The sequence below is a fragment of the Monosiga brevicollis genome, genomic scaffold (assembly GCF_000002865.3).
Source record: "Monosiga brevicollis MX1 MONBRscaffold_12 genomic scaffold, whole genome shotgun sequence".
Taxonomy (NCBI): domain Eukaryota; class Choanoflagellata; order Craspedida; family Salpingoecidae; genus Monosiga; species Monosiga brevicollis.
The window spans coordinates 514,838-537,171 of record NW_001865049.1 but is presented as its reverse complement, the minus strand read 5'-3'; the positions used below and the strand labels follow the sequence as shown (position 1 = coordinate 537,171).

The window sequence follows — 22,334 nt, the reverse complement described above, 5'->3', positions numbered from 1 at the left end:
CGAGCCTTGCTGGGAGCATGACGATTCTTTTTACCCACAACGACGATTTTGGTCGCATTGTTTTTGGTCGAAGATGTCAGACTTTCAAGCAATTCCACTATAGCGGGTTAGATGAGTCACGAACTTTTTACGGGGTGAGAATATCGGATTTTCTGCAGTAAATTCACTGCAGAATCCCATCAACACCTCCAGCACCTTGCTTTTCTCTGACATTGGACCAATTTGGTGCAAGCCGAAAGTTTTACACTTACACTGGCATCTCAAAATGCACCACACACGATTTTTGTGCAAATGTTCCACGTTGCGAATTCAGTGAATGTCATCAGCGCATCTAGCATGATGCGGAACGCGGCCAATGGCAAGCCCGTCGTTCTGCACTCACTTTCAATGCATACGCAGAGCCATGATGCGGAGCAGGCTGTCTCACAGCTGACTCGACGGAAAAAACAAAACAAAAAAGAACAAGCAACAGGTGTAAAAGCAGCAAGTCAAAAAGAATGCTCAGGCGCTTACGAGAATTGAACTCGTGACCTTTGGTTTACAAGACCAACGCTCTACCACTAAGCTAAAGCGCCTTAACGTGTGAATACGGCAAAGAAAAGTATTTATATAAAGTAGCAAGACCATTTTTTAAAAGGACAGTCAGTGGTTTTCAAACTGGAGTTTGATTGTGTGTATGCCTCGCATTGGTGCTGCTGGCTTGATCTTTTGTCCAGCAGGGTCTGAGCGTTGAGCCATGGCCGACACCAAGCCCGCCCCGGTCGATTCGGCAAAGGCAGATAATGCTACTGAAGCGGCGGCGCACACGCAGTCGAGTGCTGAGCGCCTGCTCAGTACCGTCAGTCAGTATGCCAACGCGGAGTTTGAAGGTGTGCCATGTCGTGCTGGCCAATTTGTTTTTTTCCTGTGGTTGTAGCTGTTGAATGCTTGGCTATCGCCAGGGAGGTGTGGCAACTTTGTTGAGAGGCGATTGAACGCGTTCCCTTCGTCTTCTAGGTACGCGCTCGGAATATGCGCTTCTGACCAAATTAAACAACGCGGCAGCCGGGGAATACGGCGAATGGACCGAAAAGCTGGCACATGCTAACGACAGTGCCCTGCAACTTCAGCAAACATGTGCGTTTGGAACGTAGCAGCGGTCCTTCGCAAACACTTGACTTTGACATGATCCATGGGTCATCACGCCAACACGCCGGCACACGGTCTGTCCAAAGTGTACTCACTCGCGCTCAACTTGATGCTGTAGACGAGGAAGTACAACCAGCCTTGCAACTCATTGACAACTTGGCCACATCGGTCGAAACCTTGTTGGGCACGGCACAACAGTTGGACGAGTTTTCTCGAGAGCTCGGTATGTGTCAGGCTCGATTTCGATGATAGATTCGACACTTCCAACAATTGTCGTCAATGCATGGCTCGAGGGGAGGCTTACTCTCACGTGTCCATGGCACTCGTGGTGGCTCGCAGAGGCACGTCTTCGTCAGGCTACTCGTGCCAAAAATTAGCTTTTGATTGTTGATAGAAGGCCCTTGTTAGACCTGGCCTTTTGCGTATGGTGTTTATCGTCCTCGCCCGTCGTTCGGTGGACAAACTTGAGCGGCCGTGCGTCCGGGCTAGTGCGTCTGAGCGATACTTTCAGCGTTTAGCTTGACGCAGTTAAAATTGAATTTTATCCATACAGTGCCCACCAGCACGCGCGTACGCGGCAGCCACAAGCCAGTCGGCAACGCTAAGTATCAGGCTTCTTGAGTGGCCTCATGCTCCGCATCACGACGCGCCTCGCGTTCCAGGGCGCGTTTGCGGGCCTCTACGATATCCAGATCCATCAAGCAATCATCAGCGGTCTGCATGCCTGCACCTCCCGGTGCGAGCTGGGCACTATGTCATACGACCAGCGACTCACGACTATAGGCGTCGGGGTGCTGAGCTTGCAGTGCATCTCGAACCACACTGTTGAATTCATGGTTGATCAAAGGCAGTGAATCGACGTAGTAGAGAGGTGAAGGACTGGCATAGTGGCAAGCGGGCCGTTCAAAGAGAGGCCGGTCGCCGTTCGTGTATGGAGACTTGGTAGAACTTACCGAAGTCGCTGAAACAGGCCCATGAGGGCGATATGAGCTTCCTTGAGGGTATGTGTGTGCTGAACCAGAGCAATCTGCTGATGTTGATAGCGAGCACGGGCCGAGCTCAGCTGCGCCTCGATGTCCGAGCGCTCTTGTTCCAGCTCCCCCAGTCTACAGCGAGCAATGCGCCAGTGAGACATCTGCTGAGACTGCTAAGCAAAGCTCATCCTCAGGGTTGATGGGCGTCATGCCCTAGGCGGCCAGTGGGCCGCATGAAGCAGGTGTGCAGGCGGGGCGCGCGTTCGTACATTTCCTGCTGCACGGTCAAGACGTCCCGCGCGTCTCCACTGTGAACCAATTTTCGCATGGGCTCGGCCATCTTGGTGTGGTGGTCCAATGATGCAAACCAACGCCCCAAATCAGTGCTGGTGATGTCTTGCAGCAGCACTCACGCCATTGCGCACCCCCAACATCCAGCGCAAACGCCCTCTTCAAACGCCTTTCGACTGCGAGCGAGACACGATCGGCAAAAGCGCGAGAGAGAGAGAGAGAGAAAAGTGAGAGAGAAAGAGAGAGAAGAATCAAGTCAGAAAAGTCAGAAAAAAACGACTTACACCACCACCACAACAATGTTTTGTGTCAAAAAAAAAAAAACGGTGTTAGTTGATCAGACGATCAGCAGCTGCAGAGCACGTTTGGGTGTGTGTGTGTGTGTGTGTGTGTGTGTGAGGAGGGGGTGCTGCTGATTTGGTTGTAGAAGGACGAACAGGCGGTGGAGACGAGGGTAGGATCTGGTCATGGTTGAGAGGATGGGTGTGCTGGGCTTCGGCATGGCCCGGCTTCTGCTGGGGATGCTGGTCGGGATCAGTGGCGCTGCGTGGGCCGACACGACGCCTCGCTCCACGCACTGTCAAGGAGGCATCAATTACCCGGGAAACGATCTGCCCAACATGCCTGTCCCACTCGTTGCCGCCAGTACGTATGCCGATCACCGTTCCACTTCAGCTTGCCCGCGCGATCGTTTCGTACTGGCTCTGCTGACAACTCACCGGCTTAGATCCCGAGCTGTGTTACAACTTGTGTCAGAACACCAGTGGCTGCAATGGCTTTGTCTACACGGCCCCAGCCTGGCCTAACCCGCAGCACGCCACCTGCTCGTACGTCAGCCCGATTGCATTGAAGCAACGTGCTCAAACAGGCCTTGCTGGCATGCTCCAGGCCCCTTCTCCGCACCTCATCGTGGCCTCAACCTACCAAACGCGCTGTAGCTTTGCCAATGGCTGTTGCTGGCTCAAAAGCAAACTTGGTCAGCTGGAGCAGAATGCGGTCACCTGTGCTTCCAGCCCTACACCGCAGCCACATCCCGAGCCGCGCCCCATCACTCCAGCTCCTGCCAATGCCAAGAACATTCTGTCCGTTGACCCCTTTTTGCTAGCTGAGGCTGCGGTCTTGATCCCTCTAGCTAGTGCCCATGCTCATGTCATCGTCCCTCCTGCTCGTTGGCCCAACAATGCCTTTTTAGTTACATCCTCGTCGACGATTTGCGCCCTGAGCTGCCAGGCCCATATGGACAAGACTACGTGCACGCCCCAAACTTGGGCAAGCTCATGGCCACTGGCACCACTTTCCGACGGGCGTATTGTCAGCAAGCCGTCTGCTCGTGCGTTTGGTTGACCTTCATCTCCCCCGCATTCGCTGCTTGAAAATACCACCTATTACACGTAGCTCACACTGTCTCGGACTACCGGCTGCCGCCTTGCCCTGCTCATGCTAACAGGCCCAGCCGCATGTCTTTCCTGGTACGTTTATCGCTGGCCACCGCACTCCATTGGTACTCGAAAATCACGGCTGATCCCTCATCTGCGCTGTTTTTCACCCCTTTAAACTGCAGACTGGCCGGTCAGTATTTTCAGCGGCCCATCTCTTTGCTTGCTTGGCTTGGCACACGAAGCTTTTTCTCTTTGGATTTGCTCACCACCTAGACTGGTGCCTTGGTCGAGACTCACTCTGCGCCGAGTTCTCATTCCCCTCTGCGTACACGGGGCTCTGTTGTTGACCGTGATCAATTTCTTTTTCAGACGCCCGGACCACACACGTGCCTACAACTTTATCAACCACTGTTCGTGCCTTATAACAGGACCTGATTGTCCGAGTTGCGCAGTTGCACATCCGCTTGGTACCCTGTGTGGTGCCCCTCTCAATTTCCTCCTTGGTGCGGCTGACTCAACCTCTGTAGTTCGTCAAGCAGATTGCGGCCTGGTCGACAATCAGGTCAACTATCAGGGCAAAGTGCTTCGGTCCCTCGCCATTAGCGACCACCAAGGTGTGTCATGCACCATGGCTCGCTCCGTTTGAGCGCGGTGAGCTTTCACGGCACGGCAACGCCAACCACCAATATAGGGGGCTCGGGGCAATGCTGCACCAGCTGTACCATTGAAGTTCAATGTGTGGCGTGGTCATATGATGTCAGCAAGGTGAAAATCAACGGCAGCAGCTGAAATCGACTTCGTCTGAGCCGCTCCGGGCCCATCAAGCGTCTGGTCGTTTCCTACTGAACTTTGCTTCCCCCTTTCACATCCAGGGCAATTGCAGCTTGCTGACCGACGTTCTGGGACGGGGTCAAGATGGCGCGTTCATCTCAGGTATGCATGAGCGACCTTCGTACCCCTGACCAGAAGAATGGAGTTGCTGTTGTCTCTTGATGAACTCAGTGTTGGCTGGGTTGGCCTTGTTCGACTGTTTAATCACTATCACAGCCATCAGCGTTGCTCACAGTCACAGTGTTGATCTCGGGGTATTTGTGTAGGCATGTCAGGTAGCTGGACGACAGCAAACTGGACCTCACACCCGCAACACTTTTATCTGAACGGTTACTTGACTGCGAGTGCGTGTTGAAAGCGCACCCTGACGTACCCGGGATGCCCCCTCCCGTCCCCATCTGGTGTTCTTGTTGATGACTGACGATGCGGGCTCCTTCACCTTCTCTACACATCAACACCTCTTTTTGCCGGGTTGTGTCACGACTACACTTGATAACAACCATCTGGGGCATCCACCACAGGCAGTGGCAAGGTTTGTTGGTCAACGGCTGAACCCGAATGAGTCCAGAACGCTTGTCTTACCTGTACGGCTTGTTTGGTAACGGCAGTGCTTTCATACAGAGGAGGGCGGCCTGGAGCCCCAACCTTGGTAGTGTAACGCATGGTGCAATCATCAACTCCAACAGGCGGCTCTCTGTGGCTACGTAACGGTTCATCGCTTTGCCTGCCATATCCCACCTACAGGAACGGTGAAGGCATGCCTCCAAACCAGGATCCCATCTCATGGTCTCCAACATGGTCCATGCAAGAGGTCAACGCTGTTGCCAACATGTGGCCCTGCAACGTCAAGGAACCCGTGTATGTTTCTTTGGCCCAAGTTTCGGGCACTCAAAGCTTCCAGCGCCATTTCACACTTTGCATCACGCCTGTTTTGTTTTGTCGGTCGGGGGGGGATATCGCATGGCATTGCAGGGATCAGAGCACCTGTTTTGTCAACGCAACCAAAGATGGCGTGGTTCAAGATGGCTCCAATCCACTCTGCGACAAGACCATCGGTGACGATGCCGTCGAGAAGCTGACACGGGCTATGGCAAACCGCGACGCCACCGGGCAGCCCTTTTTTATGGCCGTTGGGTTTCGGTGCGGTGTCGCTGGCACGCTCTTGTTCAACCACGAGTGGACGCACTACCTGCTTGTGCACCTCCAAACTTTCTTTCTTACACACTATACCCTCCAAGTCGGCAACGGTACCGGCAGTGCACACTGACTCGCAGTTGGCTTTTGATTCCCCACCGTGTCTAGAAAGCCACATCTTGCCTTTCGCTTTCCAGCACCATGGCGGGATGTGTATCCAGCGCTTGACCAGATTAAGATAGCCGCCCACCCAACCCAAGACCCCTCTATGCCTGCCATCGCCCACCACGACCCCTGCCTGCAGAGCGATCCATGGACGGCGCTGCCAACCAATGTCTCCCAAACCCTACGACTTGAGTACTACTCTTGCGTTTCGTGGATGGACTCGCAGGTGCGCCACCGTGTCTTCAGCCCCATTGCACATTAACACCGGTGGATCAAGCGTCATCAGTTGCTTTGGTGGTTCACCTGATGTTTGGATCATGCCAGGTGGGCCGTGTTCTGGACCTATTGGAGCAGGGCGGCCATTACAATGACACCCTGGTTGTATTTCATTCTGACCACGTGAGTAACCAACCATACGGTTGGGCTCACTATTGTGGTCTGTTTGACTGAGCATTGCAGCGACAGACCAAACCTGTGCTGACATATTGATGACACGGCGTGACACCTTTGATCACCATTTTCTTCTTTTAGGGCTGGAATCTGGGAGAACATGGCCAGTATGAAAAGTTTACCAACTGGGAAACCGGCACGCGTGTCCCTTTGGTGATTCGGGTAAGTTTGTTGCAAGCTATGCGGGGATTTCTGGCGCCTTGACAACCACATCACCATTTTGTTGTGTTCAGGCTCCCTGGATTGAAAACAGCGCTGGCAAGGTCTCGGATTCTTTGGTACGTTTTGGTGTACCATTGCTGTCCGGCCCCATTACTCTTTGGCATCGTAACCCAATCCTGCCTTGTCGCGCCCCTCCTATTCAATGTAGGTGGAGCTGGTGGATGTTTATCCTACCACCATCGATGTCCTGGGCTTGCCAGCACCTCCTGATGCACAAAAGCTGGTGCGGCGATCATCAGTCTGCGTTTGGTCGGTGTCGCCTTATCCATCCTCTCTACTCAGCTGATCTCGCAACTATCTTCATAGGACGGCGTAAGCTTGAAGCCCATTTTGGAGAACGCCAGTGCTGAAGTTCGACCTTATGCTCTCTCCCAGTACCCGCGCTGCCCTCAGGTACCTAGCACGTGCTGCTCAAAAGCTCCGGCCGGGACCATGTGGCGCATGCTTGCTCACGTGCTCACTTTTTTCGTCATGTAGTTTCTGGGCAATGAAACGCGCTACGACGAAAACAATGTGTAAGATCCTGCTGTTTAGCGCCATGTCAGGGCAGGGGGATTCGGGTGGTCAAACGTGCATGTCGTGGGGCTTGCCACGAGATGAAACACTCCTACTTATGAGCTCACGTGACGATGCCACCGACCTGCTGCGCTGTAGGTGTCTCTTTGTTGACCGCACGCGCATCAACTTTATGGGTTACAGCATTCGGACCGATCAATGGCGATACACCGAGTGGGTCGAGTGGAATGGCGTCGACTTCAAGCCCGAGTGGGATAAGCTGGTACGTACTAGTATTAGTGTTCAATTGTCACTTGATCTTTTGGGGCCTCGTCAGGCTTGAGCCATGCCTCAGGGCCATGAGTCACACCTTGCTTCAATTCTCATCCATTGGTCTCCGATCTTTTCCGATTCCGAGCTAGGTGGCTGGAGAGCTGTACAATCACACAGGAGACACGAACATGGACTTTGATGCCTTTGAAAACTACAACGAGTATGATGATCAGCCTGATGTGGTCCGCCAGCTGTCGCAGATGCTGCACGATGCGGTGGCCAGCCAATAGGCGTTGTCCACCCCAATCGACACATGGTGCCTTGGTCAATTGGACTGCTGCAAGGTCTCAGCTTGGTGTTCAAAGGTCCTAATAGCCGGCAGCAAAGTCGACTGTGTGCAGCAGCTCTTGCTTTCCATCATTCAAAGCTGCCAGGTTGTCGGCGGCCAGTTTGGCAATGTTGTCAGCCTCGGTGACGGCTGCGATGTGAGGCGTGATGGTGGTGTGCGGATGTCGCCACAGGCCATGTTCCTGGGGCAGAGGCTCTGTGTTGAAGACGTCCAGTACGGCATGACGCAACAATCCTTGATCGAGAGCTTGAAGCCACATGTCATCGCTCGGAGCCACATCACCACGCCCCACATTGATAAACACGGTCTACAAGCGGATCCCCATGAGTATGTGCGGTTGAGCGCTCGGCATGTTGTGTAGACGATGGGTGGCAGGAGAGCATACATCATGGCTTTTGCACGCGGCCAGAGAGTCCAAGTTGATGCACCCTCGCGTTGTGGGGGTGCTAGGCAGCAGGGATACGACAAAATCTCGCCCAGTCAGCGCTTCTTGCAGCTCGGTGGTGTAGGACACTCCGGGCACTGGGTACGAGCGCAGAGTGCAACCGTAAGCAAGACTTCAAATCAAAGAAAGATAAAGTTGGGATCTCCATCGACAGCCAGCTATGTATGTCCCAACTATGCGCCAAGATTACGAACGTGGGGAGGTGGGCATGCTGGTAACCAAGCCTGTGACAGACATGCCCTGTGCCTGGCAGGCTTGGCCGACCTGTCATGGCGCCCAGGCGCGCAGCAGTAAGGCAGATTGCAGATGCAAGAAAAAGAGAAAGCCATTATCATGAAGCGGGTTGGTTTGCGCACCTCTCGGCCAATTGCACCCATTCCAAGAATGGCAACGCGCACCGCATTGGAAGGGCGATAGCCTGTCAAGCGCTCTTCTCGGGCGGGCCACGTATGATTCTCCTGCCACATGCCAAGCCCTGACATGAGACAGACCGCAGGGCAGAAGGCCTTCGGTTCATTTCGGCCAACTTTGTGACTTGATTACCTGGTGGCGTCTAAACACTGGAATGCGCTGCAGCTGGGCTAGAATATGAGCCAGGACATACTGGGTCATTGGCGGGCCAAAAAAACCTGCATATCTAGCAAAGGACGACAATAACCCACGGGCATGGCAACGTGGGTGAGTTGGAGCTGATGGGCGCCCTGCACGCAAGTTCTGACCAGACACATGTTAGTCTCACCGGGTCAGGTGAAAGGAGGGAGTCTGTCAGTGCAGCAAGGACAAGTGTGTGGTTGGTCAGTAAAATCGTCCAGCGTTACACAGAGCAAAAGGAACACCAATAAGGATTCACCTGGCCATTCAAGGACCGAAGCAAAGCATCAACACCCGCAAACGTTGATTGAACCCATTTGAGAGCGGGGAAAAGGTCCAAGTGGGGTCCCAGCTCCGTGGGGTCAGCCACGAGAAATTGGACGTTGGCCAGCTGTTGTTTCCCTATGCTCAGACGGAAGGCATCTCTGTCAACAGCAAAAAAAAAAGCAGAGAAACGGGCAGCGCAAGAAGTTGGGAAGCAAATGCGATGGGTGGTGGTTGCGGCGGAGCATCTCAGCCAGACCTTCTTGCGTGTTCCAGCTCTTTTGCGGATCGAGTGTGACAATGTCCTACCGTGGGTCAATGGACGACTGTGAGCTTTGCCAGCGTGCAGGGGATGGCGAAAGTGGGTGGCGGGGGGCGAATCTCAATGTGTGAATGGTTGGGTGGGATAGAACAAGAGCCGTTGAGCACTTGAAGAGTGAAGAGCATGATGCGGCACAGACGGCTTCGCCATACCACGGGCAGTTGTCGATCGGCCATTGCTTGGGCAAGTTTGTCGGGTAGTTGGTGAACCCGGCTGAAGCAATACAGTCGTTGACGAAGAACGCCGCCAACAGCACTCCCGCTCGCCATTGTACAGGTTGAGCTGGGAGACACAGGATCCAAGGAATAAGAGCTCACGCCTCACCACGGCTCAATCAGCAGCTCACCACGGCTCAATCAGCAGCTCACCACGGCTCAATCAGCAGCTCACCACGGCTCAATCAGCAGCTCACCACGGCTCAATCAGCAGCTCACCACGGCTCAATCAGTCGAAGTCCGCAACAACAGCAAAACTGCTTTTGACACATACAACTCGATAGAAGAAGAAGAAGAAGAAGAAACTGATGAAGAAGTAGAAATCTCACGGTAAAAGCTGATTACATTAAGACATGGTGGATAGGAAGAAGAAGAAGAAAAGCGAGAAGTTGCTCTTCCGGTCGTCAGAATTGACATGTGGGAGACAATTTCCGGGACCGGGTGGGTGACTGGAAACGGCGTCGTCGAGTTGAACAGGTCTTGAAGCAACTGGACGATGGCGGACGTTGGGGAGCGGCTGGAGGTGGGTGATGACTTGCCGGGTGGGCTGATTTCGGCCCGTGATCTCAAGGAAAAGCGGGAGGCCGAGGCTCAGGCGGAAGCTGAGGCACAAGCGGCGAAGCAGGCTCGAGCTGCGGCGGCGAAGGAGGCAGCGTTTGCCGCACCCGAGGTCGTCGTCGCCGGTGGCAAGTACACGCGGCCGGACTGGGCCGCCACCGTCCCTTCGGGGTACAAGCTAGAGGTTCTCAAGAAGGGCGTTATTCTGGGAACCATCCCACTGCGTGGCAAGGATCAGTACGTGACCGCTGTGACCGATCGCCTTGGCGCACTAATGTGCTCAGCACTGACCGGGCATCCATGACCACCCTGTGTTGTCATCCGAGCTGCAGCTTTGTCTTAGGCCGGGCTCCTGATGCAGACATCAAGGCTGAGCACGAATCCATCTCTCGCTATCATGTCGTGCTTCAATTTTGCAACGACGGTTCGTCAGCGTGCCAAATGCTTGGATCGAGGCCAATTCAACTCTAATGGCCTTCCATGTACAACTGGCAGGTTTTTTCTACATCTACGATCTCGAGAGCACCTATGGCACCAAGCTCAACAAGGCGCGCCTCAATCCCAGGTCTGCTTGGTCCTTGCCTGCGCGTTCTCGAGCACCATTTTAACTTATGCTCTCACCCCACCGTTCTCACGCCGTTGAACACACAGGCGCCATATCAAGTTGCGCATTGGTCAATTGTTTCGACCTGGAGAAAGGTTCGGGCGCAGCACGAGTTGTCTTCATAGTGCTCTCACGCGCGACTCTAACCGTTGTGTTCTGGTCCGTTTCATTATCCTTGTTGCTGGTGGTCTGCGGTAGCACGCGACTTTACGTTCTTCAGGGGCCGGCAGAAGCAACGCGCGACGAAGAGCAGCACCTTGCCTTGCAGGAGGTTGATGGTGTGTTTCTCTTTTTCATTGCCAAGGCAGGGGCAAGAGCCCCCAACTCAATGCTTTCTTGCACGCACGCGTATCCGCTCATGGTATAAACGGCCAATCCTGTCCCACTGCTTTGATCTGGTTATGCAGCCGTTAAACGGCGCTCTGCCATCCTAGGCAAAAATGAAGATGGGCCAGATGATGAATCGGAGACTTCTGTCTGGTGCGCGCGCCTGCATGTGTGTGTGTGTGTGTGTGTGTGTGTGTGTGTGTGTGAAAAAAGCTTTTGCATCTTCTATCGGCACAAACTCGTCCAAGCTAATCGGCTACTCGGGATCGTCATGTTCATCTTCCAAGGGGTATGAACCGTGCCGCAGACGTCGATGACCGTGTCCTTGATGACATTGATGAGGAGGCACTTTTGGCGGGCGGCGATGCTGGTGCGTGATCAGTGTCTGAGGCTGTGTGTCAAGTTCCTGGCATCATCATATCGTCATTGCCTATTCATGTTGTTCACAGCATTGCTGGCGGATGCTCGAGCGGGCTATGGCCACGCTGATCAAGAGGGAGAGGATGGGAAAGTGCCATTTTTCGTCAAGGACCCCAAAAAGGCGCTCAAGGTACGATGGGCGCCCAAGTGGCTGGAGGCGCCTCAAGGCTTACTTGACTCCTCCCTTCCTTTAGCCGGTTGCGGATCACACACTTCATCTTTACAACTGTACACTCTTGCACACAGGTGTTTTTTGATCGCTACGGCGAGGTGCCAAAATATACGGTTGAATCACAGAAGGAGGGCCGCCAACGGTACGACCATGCCCCAAAACCAGCCAAGTGGCTCATCGGGATGCCGACCTGCTTTCTGACGCGCAATGGCGAGCTCACTCTACGATTGGCCGTACAGATTGCACATGGCAACCTTGGAGCTGCCCTTGAAGACCATATCCGGCAATCCCATCACCATCACCGCCTCAAGTGAGTGAGCATCGCCCTAAACCAAGCCGGCTTCACGCTTTGCGCCTCAGAGGCCATGGTCATGACCAAGGTTAGAGGTTTGATTGACAAGCCTTGATGATGCGGCATGGTTTGGGTGACACTCTAGGTGACACCAAGGGCAAGGAAGCGGTGGTGCAATGTGCTCTCAAGGCGTGTCGCCTTCTCCACTCACGTGGGTTATTGCTTGAGCACACGGCCAAGCGTCAAAAGCGCAGCAAGGATAGTGACGACGATTCAGACGATTTTTTTGACCGCACAAGCGAGCTTCAGCGCAAGCGTGAGGTCAGTGCTTACCACCTCTTGGTAGTGTGGATTGAGTGGGTCACGCGGAATAACAAAAACTTGTTTGCTTGAATTTTGGGGGATGCAGCGTCGGATGGCAAAGAAGGGCGGTGCCCCCAAACAAGCCGAGACCTACGAGTCTTTGCTGGAAAAGCGCGCCAAGATGGTAGCGGAGCGAAGCTCGTTGTTGGCGCAGATCCAGGCGCAGGAAGCCGAAGCTGCAACGGCGATCAAGGCCGGGGATGCAATGGACGAGTACATGCAAAGCTTGGCGGCAAACACGGCCGCTGCATCTGCAAAGCAGCTGAAGCGAGAGGTTCAACAACTGGACAAACAGATTGAGAATACTGACAAGTTTATCGAGCTGCTCAAACCGGCGCTTGTCCCCCTCGCTAACACCTCTGCCTCGGGCACGGCTTCGACAACAAACGCCAGCTCAGAGCAGCCAGAGGCGGTTGGTGAAGTGCAGCCCTTGGGCTCAGCTCGCGCCAATGCCGACTCAAAGAGTTCTGAACAGCCAACCGCAACCGGGGTGCAGGAAAGTGGCGCCGATCGTCGATCAAAGGCGCGAGCATTGATGTCTTTTGACGACGAAGACGACGAGGAGGACGGTGCATCAAGGGCAGCACGCCTGCGCGAGGCGATGGCAGAGGCCGCAGCTCAGCCAGCACCGAAATATGCGCGTGCGGACCACGATGAAGCGTCTACTCAATCAGTTCCAACAGCACCATCATCAGCACCATCATCATCAGCGTCCGCGGCGCCGTCGCAGCCCCCTCGACGACATCCGGCACTTGAGGCTGCTCTCAACCCCAGCGAGGTGGGGCAAACACACGTGTCTGTGTGATTGGATACGTCTGGCATGCATTTTGCTGACATGTCACATGTTGCATTCTAGGCTGAGGCTGAAGACAGTAGCTTGAGTCGCCGCCTCGATAATAACGCGACTTATCAGGTACGCCGGCGTGCGTTGTTGTGCGTTGTTGTGCGGGGTTCACGGATCAGGTTGGACATGCTCACGTGTATGGCACCCCGGCACGCTTTCCATGCAGGAGTGGCGGCCCCCGACAAACCAAAAAGGTGATGGACGCAACTCGCTCAACGCCAAGCTGGGATACTAGCTGTCAATTGAATTGGCGAATGTCAAGTCGTTTGGACCAAGATGGCAACGGCTCCACTGCAAAACACTTGGTTCTATTTTTTTTCTTCTTCTTTTTCAAAACGTGTGAGGTCACTTGAAGTTGTGTCAGCTCAACACGATGCATCCGAGACGCGAAAGGCAAGAGATCTCGTACACGTCAAACTAAATGGGCTGACGGAACTAAGAACAAACACAAAAACAAAAACGAGGCTAGGCACTGGTAAAATAGATGCGGGCTGCGGCGACGCCGAGTAGAAAACCCAGGCCTCCAACAAGGGCGAGGCGGGCGTGACCATTCGCTGCCAAAGGGGTGCAGCAAGCCCACTGCTCCTGGGCGCTGGTAGGTTGGACGGCCTGTCGAGCTGCCTGGCGCTGACGGGCTTCCGGGGAGTGGAAATTTTCATACAAGCGCAGAACATTGCGCTCCAGCATGGCCACGGTGACCTAGCAAATCGATGCACGGAAGCATGAACATGTCACATCAATGAGCATACTGTCTCCCAGGGCATAGTATTGATGGGATCCCGTGTGCAGGTATGCCGGGCAGTGTTGAGGATCTTATCCGTGTTGTGATGGGTACGCAAATGCTATTGGTGAGTTTTGATCGCAGCGTGGCAAAAGCATACCTTGCCCACCATGGGCACAAAGCGAGCATTTGGGCGTTGTGCAGCCAAGGCTTCTTCGTCAATGTTGCGGAAGGAGGCCACGTTTACAATGACCACATCGTCGCGGCAATATTCGATGGGCAGCTGATAGTCCTGTGAGAGCACGGCGGGGGTCGGGGTGAATGAGAAGGCCAGGAGACGAGACGACTTTGCTCATGGTGCAAAACAGGCAAAGCTGGGTCGGCGAGAAATTCCCTTTCAAAAACTAATGCAAATCAGACCTTGGACGGGACTCCGAGAATAATAACGTCTGAACGCCGGCAAGCGGATTCCACGGTCTGATCAGTGAGCTCGAGATGGCCACGGCGAAACTCATAGATCGAGTCAATGTCCACAGAGAAGACCTGCAAGCGGGGCAAAAAGGTGCGACAGCGTATCATGAGGGCCAAGATTTGCAAGGGCTAGATGGTTTCCTAGGGGTACGCTGCAGGCAGCTAGTGCAAAAGCGCGTTGTATCGTAGCAAAGAGGATGGATAGGCGTCGATTACCTGGGCACCGTCATTAGCCAACATGGCTGCGAGAGGTCGGCCCACGACCTCAGAACGATTGATAACAGTGACTGACTTGCCACGAAGGCGGTCGCCCACGGGAAGATCGGGGTTGTACACCTGTGGTGGCAAAGGGAAGTGAGCGCATCACCTCTAGCGTTGACCCAGCTGGCGGGCACACGGGCTCGGCATCGTCAGTGGGGCTGCGGTGGCACAAAAGCATACGTGCAGATCCTCCAAAATCTTGACGACGGCCAGGGGGGTGCAGGGCAAGACACATTTCTGAGTTTGCTCTTCATCAACGAATCGCTGGTTGCGATAGAGCGCCTCGCGATAGTAGCGAGTCAGACCCTCCACATCCTTGGTAATGTCCACCTAGGTACGTGGATGGACAGCATGATATATAAGATGGGCAGCATGATGTATGAGGGCGGTTTGAGATGCTGAAAAATCTGATTTAGTGAGTGCCAATGCCGAGGACAGTGCCTTGGTGTGGAAGGAACGCACCTTGTCACGGAGCTCGTCGTCCATGGTGGTGCCAAAGAATGAGGGCTTGGAGCCGAAGACGGGGTAATAGATGATAATGCCATGTACAGAGGGGTCTTGGTTGGCCTCGGCCAGGCGGTCCTCCAAGCGGTGGGGCTCCACCTATTGCAAAGGCTGTGGGGTAAGCCGTTGTCTGGACGCGGGATGGAGCTCAGGACCGTGCAAAAGGCCAGGCGGTATTTGATGTGCGGCGCACCTGGTCGAGTTCGTAGTCGATGCCGTCACTGCGGCAAGCCTTGCCGGTCCACTCGGCATACTGACACGTTCCAGCGGGAAAAAGAAACAGAGGTTGATTGGACGGTGGTGAGCTTTCGTCGGAAACTTGCAGACACGGTTCATGGAAGCACAGGTGCTGGGCGAGACCAGTGAGGCATATTTGCGCGCAGAGTGGCACAACGCACCTTCTTGGCCGCGGGGTCATCGTTGGCTAGGATGCCAAGAAGCTTGGGCCGAGCAGTCTCATAGCGGGCTGTGGTCATGTGACGGATGTGTTCCCGAAAGGGCTCTGTAGGGTGGGGCGGGGGTGGGGAAAGGGGTGTGACGGAACCTTTGGTTGGCAGGCTGGGGCAGAGGGAGGGGCAGGTCACGGACCAGCGATTTTGGTGACGTTGACGCGCAGCGCCGATTTGCTTGAGGCAGGTGCACTCATGGCTGTGGCAAAGGGCAAGTCAAGGCGGTACAGCTTATCGACTGACATGGGTTTGCATCAAAAACGATTCGTGCGGCACGTGAGCAGACGTCAAGGCTGGTGCACACTGAACAGGGAATGGGCCTCTTCTCTCTCCCTGGTCACAGCAATGCGGCCCTCTTTCCCCAGCACCAGCAACGCCAACAACCAAAACCGCTCTCGACCAAACCAGCCCTGGCTGATCCCTCGACTCGGCAGTCCAAACATACCCCGTAGAGAGAGATGCGATTGGTCAACGAGGGCACATGCGACAGGAAATGCGCGCGCGCTCTCTCTCTCTCTTTCTCTCACTCACTCACACACACACACACACACACACACACGCATGCGCCATTTGCAAGGCCGTTGCGCAAGCACTGGTGATGATCACCGATGTTTTGTCAGACTGACTGGTGGTCAATGTCAGACGCCAATGTCTGAACTTGTTGCAGCAAGACCACACACATACACACACACGCACACACACACACACTTGTGTTGTATTTGTTGATCGAGTCGAGGTGCGTGTCAAGTTGGGGCGCCTTGCGCTCGGCAATCTGTTGTGCTCTGCTCTGGTGGGCGGGGCAGCTGATGACGGGAGACGGGCGTATAGGGGTGTAGGTGGCATGCGTGCAATGTCTCATCGTGGGTGTTGAACAAATGCATCTTCCCTCAGTAGAGGGGACCATAACAGCCGGCAAGATGGGCGTATATCGTGCGGCGCGGCACACGGTGGTGCAGTCAACGACGGACCTCGAGTCCCAGGCGGCCCTGGTGACGGCCTTTTTCGAGGAGTATGAGCAAAAGCACAACTTTCCAGACGATGATGAACGTGAGGATCCCGAGGTGATCAAGCAGCGCATTCGTAGTCAGGAGGCAGGGCATCCATCGGGCATGTTCACCCATCTCCTCGCGGTGGAGCTTGAGCGCGAGGATGGCACTTGGGTCTTTGGCGGTGGTATGGTGATCGAGTTCTACCCACTCTCCAGCTGTGGCCTCCTCACTTACGTGTTCGTGGCCAAGGCCCTTCGTGGGCACCAGAGCCTGCAAGATGGCTCTCGACTCCGCGTCGCCGACTTTTTGTTTAACCACAACCTCGGGCTTCCTCAGGTCGGTCATCGGGGCCGCTTCTGCTGCATCGCGCATGTTGGTGCCACCCTGCAATCGAGTAAGCTCACTCTGGGGATGGATGTGGCTGATAGGTGGTTGAGTCCCTGCGCGCCAAGTACGCTACTGTGAGCACGATTCTGTTCGAGTCGAATCATGCCGCTCGCACCGATCCCGAAGAGGACTCCATGCCCCCTCACAAGCGCCTTCGCTTTTTCCGATCCATCGGGGCCAAGCGCACGCCGTGCGCCTACGTCCAACCACCACTCGAAGAGGGCAAGTCGCCCGTCACCAACCTCATGCTCAATTGCTTCCCACGTTATCAGGCAGACCCCAAAGGACTCGATCTTCGTGATGTGATGGTCTTTCTGATGGAATTGACCACCTCTCTGGATGAGAACATGGAGCCTCGCATTTACGAGGAAGACGTCTTCATGGCTGACGTCGAGCGCATGCGCACCGTCTCAGCCGGTGGTCTGGCTGATTTGCGCCTCACTGGCGTCACTTATGGGGGGCATAACCTCTTGCAAGACATGCTGGATAGCCTCGTACGCAGTCGTACCGATGGCTTTGCCGTGAGTCCCATCAACATTCCGATTGATCCTCCTTTCCCAACCCCCTTGGACGGACTGCGCCTGCGCCTCAACGTCCCATCAGCCGCAGCCCTGCCCAGCACGTTTCCCGCCCTCCGCCTTGCCTTTCACGATGAGTGGCGCTTTTCCACCCCCGAAGGCGAGACGGAAGCGCATTGCTTCATTTTCCCCGAAACCGTGGATGCGCGCACTTGTGGCCTATCTGAGCCCCACCAGCGCGTGGCCACGGCTGCTGGTATGCCCAAGGCCACGGCCGAGGGAAGTGCCATTGAAATGGACATCTCTGCTCTCACTGCGCCGACCAATCCGCTGGTATTGGCGGCCCTCTGGTTGGGTCGCCTGGCCAGCGTCAGTTTGGGCTCTGATGAGTCAGCCCAAGCTTGGCATCCAATTGCCAAACTACCCCAGCTGCTGCTCGGTGATGCGGCTGGTAGTGTAGCGGCAGCCATGACGGTCGAGGTGCGCGTTAGCGTCAAACTGCCAGATCAGAGTGGTTTGGAGGCGCTGGTAACCTTGCTGCGAGCTTACGCGCAAGCTGAGTGCACTGAAATGGATGTCACGCCCACCAGTCGCACCTTGGTTTGCGATGGTCGCCGTCTCGTTCTGTCTTCGACCACGGCGTAATTGAGCGGTGTACATCTTCTTGCCTTTCATCCCACAAAACATGACAAAAGTTTCCCCCTCGCACCCAGTCTCCCTTGCGCTCAGCGCAACTACCACGAAGCGAAAGATGCTCGCATGCTCGGGTTGAGCCAAGCCTGCCCGTTTTGCGTTGCAGACGGCCACGCAAACTCCAAAAAGTTGAAAAGTAACACATGCGGGATAACTGAATACAAATTATAACAATGTGCCATAACATGCAAAACAACCAACAGAGGACCAGACACGAGTCTTTTTTTTTTTATTTGCAGCAGGCGATGCGACAAGCATTCTCACCGCGTCGCCCGAGCACGGCGGCACTCAAAAAACAAAAAGCCCACCAGGAAAACTCCCAAGACAATACCAGCCACAAGCTTGGCCAAGTCCTCGTCGGCGATAAAGTCAAAGAAGACGCCCGAAATCTACCAGGACGAATAACATCAGCAAGATCAATAGGCATACATCGCAATGACCCTTGGCTCAAACAAGTGGCTTTTCGCTGGCTGCCCCGCGCGCCCTCTTCCCCCTCAAAAGCAAGAAAAAACAACAACAACAACAACAACATCCGTCACAGACTTACCCCAGCGATGCCAACAATGGCCAAGAGCAATTCAAGGCGTTGCTGGTGACCGGCGGCAATGCGTTCTTGCAGCTGCTCGACGTTGAACTCAAAGGAGGCCTGCATGCTTTTGATCTGCTCCTGCAATATTTGAATGCCGCGTGAATCAGAGATGATGCTGTGAATTTCCCGCTCGTTTTCAAAATTGTACATGTTGGGCATGACGTGGCGCTGCAGGCGGCGCTCAACATCGGACATGTCGGACAACAATGGTTGCAGAGCGCGCTGGCTGCTACAATCGCGCAAGGCCTGCAAGTTGTACGTGGCCCGTTTTGCCAACTTGGTCAGGAGGTGGTGGTTGAAACTAGCAACCGCCGTCGTCACCATGAGGTAAGGGTTCATGAACAGGGTTTCCTCCAAGCCCACCATCGGCGTATCGACCTCGAGGTCATCCTTGGTAACGGAGATCGCAAATTGCAGACCACGGTTGATGATAATGGCTCCATTGTCTGCCGAGCAGAAAAAATGCCAGCAAGAGGTCACCACAGGGGCCAAGCAGAACCAGCGTCAGAAAAACCGGTCCACTGGGGTCTGGACCAGGAGAAAAAAAAAGGGGGGGGGGGGGGGGGGGGGGGCACGGTGTCCGTCAACTCGCTCAGACCCATGCGGGCAAAATCCATGATACCCAGAGAGAACCCGCATAAAATGTGACAGTACGCCACCAGTTCACTGTCTGAATGGGAGAGGCCGACATTGCCCTCATCCGAGGAGCACTTCTCCACAATGTCAAAAACGTCGGCGGCACGATCGTCCGTGACAAAGACCTTGTTGCGGCACAACTGAGAGTACTCATCCCCCAACACCAACTCGAGAATGCCGGAGGAAATGTCTTGCACCCCTAGTGGTGGAATGTCTGCCGAGAGGGGCTCGTAGTGACAGATGATGCCTTTTTCGCCAAAAAGAAATTCAGTCAGGGGCGCAAATACATCGTTTCCACGACGCGTAAACTGGATGCGGTTCTGTTGCCGCTGAATGGCGCTCAGGTTGCCGTGCTCCTGCAGACCGTTGAAGTACTTGAGCAGTTTGATGACATCATATTCAGTAAAAGCCGAATCAGCGGCGGGGGCGATGCCGACGTTCCAGATCAGCTCGTCACAGCCAAAAAAGCGAAAGGAGGAGAGGTGAAGTCGTGCATCAACGCAGCGGTGGAATTGCTCACCAAACTGCCGCAGCGTCCCGTCATTCAAGGGCACAAACAGCTCGTGGCGGCCCTGGTCCATGTCGTGCAGAAGATGTCAATAAGATGGGGAGAGAGAAGCGTGCGGGAATGGTGGGATGTGACCCGTGTGTGAGGTTGAAGATCGAAATGTGCCAGCACCTTGCAGGTGAACAGCAGTAACCAGGCGGCGACTTACCTCGCTCACAAACTCGAAGCGCTCTGGAAAACGAATGGTCACCTCCACCACACGCTGAAAGCGGCCCTCAAAGGCTGGGTCGCGACGCTGGTAGGCATAGTTGAGCAGATCCATCTCGAACGAGTGAAAAACGGGACAAGGCTTGCGTCGGTGGTTGGTCCTGCGCTTGAAGAGGGACTCGTCCACCATGTACATGAGACAGACGTTGACGGCGGACATTTTGAGCAAAGGTTCTTCAGCGTATGGGACCTCGGTGAGATCGAGCTTAACCTCTTCCTCCAGTTCCAGGTCATCGTCTTGCTCCAGCAGGGAGAGCTGCAGTCGCCGGGCTGATTCACTGACCAAGCGCGGGCCTTGAAACGCGGGCACTGTGGCACCCGGGGCGATGGTTTGTGCTAGCTGCAGGTCTGCTTGGTAGGCGTCCGCGGCATAGGCGGGGGGATTGGAGTAGCGATCCAGGGAGTAAGTGATGTCGATGATGTATTGCATAATGACAGCGGCGCGTACGCGGGGCAACACGCCGCTCCTTTCGGTCAGGTGCGGGATCACAAAGAGGTCCTGCGAGGTGTCGATGGGCGCGTCGGCGGCGACGGCGGGCTGAATATAATCAAAGTTGACGCGTTTGGCTCCGATGCGCCGAAAGAACTTGAGCAGAGCGGCAGGGGAGATGAAGGTCTCGTTTCCGTTGCTCGATTGGTCCAGAGTGCGAGCGGCGTTTTCGCCTTCCAGGACGACGGCGGCAACCTCTTGCTTGCTTTGACGAAGACGCTGAATCAGGGACGGGATTCCACCCAGCGAGGGTGAGTTAATGAGGCTCTCGGCGAGGCGAATGGTCTCGCCACCAACTTGACGCTCGTTGCGGAAGCGCTTGTCGATGAAGATGTAGGAGAGAAGGAGCACACAACTGCGGGGGTAGTACTCTAGAATCATGCCTCCGGCCATGTTGAGTTGGTCTTGGTCTTGGTCGTGGCAGTGGAGAATAAAGATGTGGGTAACGGAGCGATTTTCGACGGCAGGCTGCTGCTCGAGGCGCGCCAAGATGTGCTTCGGCTCCTCACGCACACTCTCGTCAAAGTGGCGTTCATACATGGCAAAGAAAGGCTGGATCTGGGCCTTGTGTTTGGCCACATCGTGGCGATCCTTGATATGGAGAAGTTGCAGCCCGTTCATGGCGGTCAGCATCAGGTTTGTCCCTAACGCATGCCTCAGGGGTGAGGTGCCACATGTGACTGGGGGTCAGATCGGTTCAGTCATGTGTGGACTTTGGATGAATGACGTACTTACTTGCTCACGAGATTCCGAGAAGAGTTTGGGCAAGACTCGACACACGCGCACACCCTTGGCGACCGCGGATCCGGCCTGATCGGACGCGATCACCTGCATGCAAAAACAAGAAGAAAAAAAAAAGAGAAGAGAAGAGAGATAGAGAGAGGGTGTATGTGACCGGCGACCGATCAAAGGCAAGTGACAGAGATGAGACGGCCGGAAAAAGGCCACCCGCCACGGCGTGGTACAGCGGGGGAAAGACACAAAGGCATCAGGGCGAGCAGCGACGAGGGGGGCGGATGCGGAACGAGATCTCTCACCTCGCGCTCGTTGTGTGTGTGTGTGTGTTTTGTTATCAGCTTTGCGATCATTGTCATCATTTTCGTCTTGCGCAACAAAGAGAGGAGAGAGTTTGAGAGTTTGAGAGAGTTTGAGAGAGAGAGAGTTTGAGTTTGAGAGAGAGAGAGTTTGAGAGAGCGAGAGAGAGAGAGAGAGAGAGTGTGTGTGTGTGTGTGAGAGCGAGAGAGAGAGAGAGAGAGAGAGAGAGAGAGGGTTTGAGAGAGTTTGAGAGAGTTTGAGAGAGTTTGGAGAGAGTTTGAGAGAGTTTGAGAGAAAGAGAGAGAGAGAGTTTGAGAGAGAGAGAGAGTTTGAGAGAGAGTTTGAGAGAGAGAGAGAGAGAGAGAGAGAGAGAGAGAGAGAGAGAGTGTGTGTGTGTGTGTGTGTGTGTGTGAGTGTTCAGAGTCATTTTTTCTCGCGCAAGACTGTGCCGTGAAAGTGCGCACCCCGTGCTCGGCTGGTAGGTTCATCGTCGTCAACATCATCATCGCCATCATCATCATTAGGATGTGTGTGGGTGAGGGGTTTACATGCCCGTGGGGTTGTTGCCGCTGGCGCTTGATGAGCCACTATGTTGGCAGCTTGCCGCGCGCGACACCTCAACGCCACTGAATCGTGATGACGCTGTGTTGTAGGATGTTGGCACGTTGTTGGCAACACTCAACGCGAATCCTCGCTCGACTGGCTGTG

General features: G+C 54.8%; 7 protein-coding genes across 7 annotated transcripts; 4 read left to right on the top strand and 3 right to left on the bottom strand.

Annotated features, from left to right (window-relative positions):
• Nucleotides 1-736: 736 nt before the first annotated feature.
• Nucleotides 737-1,505, top strand: MONBRDRAFT_25966 (uncharacterized protein; the record flags this gene model as incomplete). Its single annotated transcript, XM_001746405.1, has 4 exons — nucleotides 737-869; nucleotides 997-1,116; nucleotides 1,247-1,351; nucleotides 1,468-1,505. The coding sequence occupies 4 exons, from the start codon at nucleotides 737-739 to the stop codon at nucleotides 1,503-1,505; spliced, it is 396 nt and encodes a 131-aa protein (XP_001746457.1).
• A 231-nt stretch (nucleotides 1,506-1,736) lies between these two features.
• Nucleotides 1,737-2,442, bottom strand: MONBRDRAFT_25965 (uncharacterized protein; the record flags this gene model as incomplete). Its single annotated transcript, XM_001746280.1, has 4 exons — nucleotides 1,737-1,807; nucleotides 1,904-2,007; nucleotides 2,082-2,234; nucleotides 2,372-2,442. 4 exons carry the CDS (start codon nucleotides 2,440-2,442, stop codon nucleotides 1,737-1,739), a joined length of 399 nt encoding a protein of 132 aa, XP_001746332.1.
• A 418-nt stretch (nucleotides 2,443-2,860) lies between these two features.
• On the top strand, nucleotides 2,861-7,994 carry MONBRDRAFT_32660 (uncharacterized protein; the record flags this gene model as incomplete). Its single annotated transcript, XM_001746404.1, has 18 exons — nucleotides 2,861-3,038; nucleotides 3,121-3,220; nucleotides 3,332-3,723; nucleotides 3,789-3,862; nucleotides 4,300-4,386; nucleotides 4,534-4,705; nucleotides 4,870-4,947; nucleotides 5,290-5,461; nucleotides 5,576-5,743; nucleotides 5,906-6,128; nucleotides 6,227-6,301; nucleotides 6,434-6,514; nucleotides 6,586-6,630; nucleotides 6,723-6,797; nucleotides 6,881-6,967; nucleotides 7,052-7,089; nucleotides 7,229-7,352; nucleotides 7,492-7,994. 18 exons carry the CDS (start codon nucleotides 2,861-2,863, stop codon nucleotides 7,630-7,632), a joined length of 2,310 nt encoding a protein of 769 aa, XP_001746456.1. The 3' UTR covers nucleotides 7,633-7,994.
• Nucleotides 7,995-10,024: 2,030 nt separating this feature from the next.
• MONBRDRAFT_32659 (uncharacterized protein) lies at nucleotides 10,025-13,343 on the top strand (the record flags this gene model as incomplete). The annotated part of the gene is made up of 13 exons (XM_001746403.1): nucleotides 10,025-10,323; nucleotides 10,419-10,510; nucleotides 10,582-10,651; nucleotides 10,738-10,849; nucleotides 11,125-11,290; nucleotides 11,325-11,387; nucleotides 11,467-11,567; nucleotides 11,684-11,751; nucleotides 11,849-11,919; nucleotides 12,047-12,222; nucleotides 12,311-13,042; nucleotides 13,121-13,177; nucleotides 13,275-13,343. The coding sequence occupies 13 exons, from the start codon at nucleotides 10,025-10,027 to the stop codon at nucleotides 13,341-13,343; spliced, it is 2,076 nt and encodes a 691-aa protein (XP_001746455.1).
• A 230-nt stretch (nucleotides 13,344-13,573) lies between these two features.
• Nucleotides 13,574-15,759, bottom strand: MONBRDRAFT_25962 (uncharacterized protein; the record flags this gene model as incomplete). The annotated part of the gene is made up of 10 exons (XM_001746279.1): nucleotides 13,574-13,807; nucleotides 13,858-13,950; nucleotides 13,990-14,121; nucleotides 14,250-14,372; nucleotides 14,517-14,636; nucleotides 14,742-14,891; nucleotides 15,024-15,164; nucleotides 15,259-15,318; nucleotides 15,464-15,567; nucleotides 15,654-15,759. 10 exons carry the CDS (start codon nucleotides 15,757-15,759, stop codon nucleotides 13,574-13,576), a joined length of 1,263 nt encoding a protein of 420 aa, XP_001746331.1.
• Nucleotides 15,760-16,409: 650 nt separating this feature from the next.
• Nucleotides 16,410-18,053, top strand: MONBRDRAFT_37314 (uncharacterized protein; the record flags this gene model as incomplete). The annotated part of the gene is made up of 2 exons (XM_001746402.1): nucleotides 16,410-16,839; nucleotides 16,932-18,053. The coding sequence occupies exons 1-2, from the start codon at nucleotides 16,432-16,434 to the stop codon at nucleotides 18,051-18,053; spliced, it is 1,530 nt and encodes a 509-aa protein (XP_001746454.1). The 5' UTR covers nucleotides 16,410-16,431.
• A 308-nt stretch (nucleotides 18,054-18,361) lies between these two features.
• MONBRDRAFT_25960 (uncharacterized protein) lies at nucleotides 18,362-22,114 on the bottom strand (the record flags this gene model as incomplete). Its single annotated transcript, XM_001746278.1, has 6 exons — nucleotides 18,362-18,490; nucleotides 18,649-19,136; nucleotides 19,289-19,898; nucleotides 20,043-21,182; nucleotides 21,327-21,419; nucleotides 21,629-22,114. The coding sequence occupies 6 exons, from the start codon at nucleotides 22,112-22,114 to the stop codon at nucleotides 18,362-18,364; spliced, it is 2,946 nt and encodes a 981-aa protein (XP_001746330.1).
• Nucleotides 22,115-22,334: the final 220 nt, after the last annotated feature.